Source organism: Phalaenopsis equestris, unplaced genomic scaffold, assembly GCF_001263595.1.
Source record: "Phalaenopsis equestris unplaced genomic scaffold, ASM126359v1 Scaffold000188, whole genome shotgun sequence".
Lineage (NCBI taxonomy): Eukaryota > Viridiplantae > Streptophyta > Magnoliopsida > Asparagales > Orchidaceae > Phalaenopsis > Phalaenopsis equestris.
This window is the reverse complement of record NW_018164630.1, coordinates 981,957-984,685: the sequence shown is the minus strand read 5'-3', so window position 1 is coordinate 984,685 and position 2,729 is coordinate 981,957. Positions and strand designations below refer to the sequence as shown.

General features: G+C 50.1%; 1 protein-coding gene across 1 annotated transcript; it reads right to left on the bottom strand.

Annotated features, from left to right (window-relative positions):
• Positions 1–136: 136 nt before the first annotated feature.
• Positions 137–2,723, bottom strand: LOC110022390 (exocyst complex component EXO70B1-like). Its single transcript, XM_020721300.1, has one exon. It carries the CDS (start codon positions 2,477–2,479, stop codon positions 296–298), a length of 2,184 nt encoding a protein of 727 aa, XP_020576959.1. The 5' UTR covers positions 2,480–2,723; the 3' UTR covers positions 137–295.
• Between the last annotated feature and the right edge of the window lie 6 nt (positions 2,724–2,729).

Below are 2,729 nucleotides of genomic sequence, written 5' to 3'. Positions count from 1 at the left end.
AAAAAAAAAAAATGTAGCAAAGCCAAATCTTATATTAATATAATTAAAATCTACTAAACTATTTGAAAGAACTTTTTTTCAATATTCAAACATGTCAAGACTGCTAATTTCGCATTACAAATATCACAGAAAATAGCCAAAAATGTATTTTTAAACTACCGTTAAAACGCTCCCCATTATCAGATGCCTGTTCATCACAAAAGTGAAAAAAAAACGCAGTATCAAATCAATTCAATATGTATATAAGCAACAAAGAAGAGAAGAAACTTCACCGGCCATTAAAACCCAGAGATCACTATTTCCTCTTCAAAACGGAGGTAGGGTTGCCATCGAAGAGGTCATCAATGTAAGATTCCAGATCCTCCGGCCAAAACTTTATGTACTTCTCCGTCTGTCTTCCAGGATCCAGATACTGGCTGAATCGGCCGATAAATGACCGATACGCCGGCACCACCACCGCCGATACCGATACCCTCAGCTCCGACTGCAACTGTTCATCGCTCACCAACCAGCCGCTCTGTGTCTTGTGTATTTCCTCGAACATGGAGTTAAAGATCTTGAATCTCTCCTTCAGAACCGGCTTCGAAACCCCGCCTTTCACCTGCAAACCTTCGTCTTTGAAGCAGCCCAATATCTTGGACCATGTCTCCCTCTGGTAGTTCTTGTGATACTTTCGTAAATCCGATGATTTCTTTCTGCACCACGTCTCACCTAAAAGCTCTTTAATTTCCGCTGAACTTTTGAACTTTTGCACGATGTATCTTCCATTGTTCATCATGAAGATGCTGCTGAGAGCTAGGTCTTTGTAGAGATTTGCTTTTGATTCCAGGTTGGCGTTGAGCAGGTCCATTACTTGGACTACCTGGGAGGCAAATAAAAGGCTCCGGCCGCTATTGCCTGCCGATCGGCCGCCGTCGCGGGCTGAGTTATCGTCTTCCTCTTCTCCGTCGTATGAAGACGATGATGCCGGCATCGAAATATCTGTTTTTCGGTGATCATTGAAAACCTGCTCGAGTGTGTTCTTGTACTCGCAGGCGTATTTGAGGTAGTTCATAACGTAGCGGGTGAGGGGATGAACGGCGCCGCCGGGTACAGGGGCTTTAGCTGCGTCGGATTTGATGGAGATCTCCAAATCGCAGAAAATGAAAACGGCTGCTTCGCCGAGGCGAGTGCGGACAGATGACAGATCCATCTTGATGTCTTCGTCAACGGTGTGAGAATCGAAGATTTCGTCGAGTTTGGGGATCATATCGCGGAGGGCTTCGTACATGTCGAGAACTTTGAAGAGCTTTTCGGCGGAACGTTTGGTCATGGAGACCGCTTCGGCGAAGGCCAAGAGTTGGATGAGGAGGTTGCGAGCGAGGTTGCGGATGATGCTGTCGACAATGGGGCGGTGAGGGCCGTCGAATACGCTTTCGCAGAGCTCGCGTTCACGTGGTAAGGAGATGGTGATGGCTTGGCGAAAGGCTTTGGTCCACGAAGCGATTTCGGGTTCTAGGGTTTCCCAAGGCATGCGGAGAACGTCGTCGATGCTAATTCTATCGAAGCCATTGTCAGAGAGACTGGCATCCATGGCGTTGCGCCGCGCGATTGTGTAAACCTGGCAGCATTCTGTTTCGTATCCGGAGGCGATCATGGCGCCGGCGATGTGGCGGAGGCGGGTGGCGCTTTGATGATCAGGGCGAGGGGATGAGAGATCGGCGGAAGGGGAATCAGGAGACGGGGATAGGTCGGAGAAATTTGGTTGTAGAACACAGCGATCGGGCTCGTGAACAAGACTGAATGAGGGTCGGCGTTTTGTCTTGGATGCGCCGGAGGTGGACTCCGCTGGCGGTTTCCTCGACTTGGAGGAAGGATCGTAGATGAGGAGGGAATGGAACTCATCCTCCAAGAACGCCATAGCGTGGTGGACGACGGCGCCGATCTGGTTCATGGCTTGATAATACTGGGGATCCGCGCCGGCGAAGAAGGAGAGAGCCGCAGTGAGCTTAGAGGCCCGATCAACGGAATCGAGGAAGCTAGGGTTTTCGCTGGAATCCAACGACCATCGATCTCCGCCGCATTCGTACTTAGCAATCTCTTTCTCGAGCAATGCGGTGAATCGGAGAATGGCGATGTCGGGGATCTCCGGGACGGACTCCGGCGAGTCACCGAGGTTGCGGAGGATGGCGAGGAACTGGTCGATGTCATCGGAGAGGGAAAGGAGATCGTAGTGCTCCGGGATTTCTCCGGCGACTGTAGTGATCTCGTCGTTGTTGTCCTGTTTCTCATTGGCCGGTGAATCTTCTCTCTCTTCTCGTTCCTCTTTGCCGCCATTTTCTACATCGTTTTCTCCGGCGACTTCGGCGGCGTCTTCGGAGATGGGATGAAAGTGAAGGGAGCTGAGGGAGAGGATGCGATCGGAATGGCGGAGTTTGTCCTCGCGAGAGGAGGTGAAGCTAGATGATTTTTGGGGAATGGGAGAAGGGTTTCGCTCCATTGTTTTGCCTTTCTGCTGCTATGTGAAAGAAGAGGTGAGGAGGGAGAAGGTTAATGGACGTGAAGGGAGGGGAGGTAGAGAATGGGGAAGAGGAGGAAAGTCGTTGTATGGTCGTGGGGCGTTGCATGGAAGACGAGGATGGAAAAGGAGAAGGCCGCACGTTGCGGGTGGTCGATTAAATAATAGCAATCCTGCGCCTTAAAACAGAAGATAGAAGAGATTATTAGAAAACCAGTGGCGGTTTATTTTT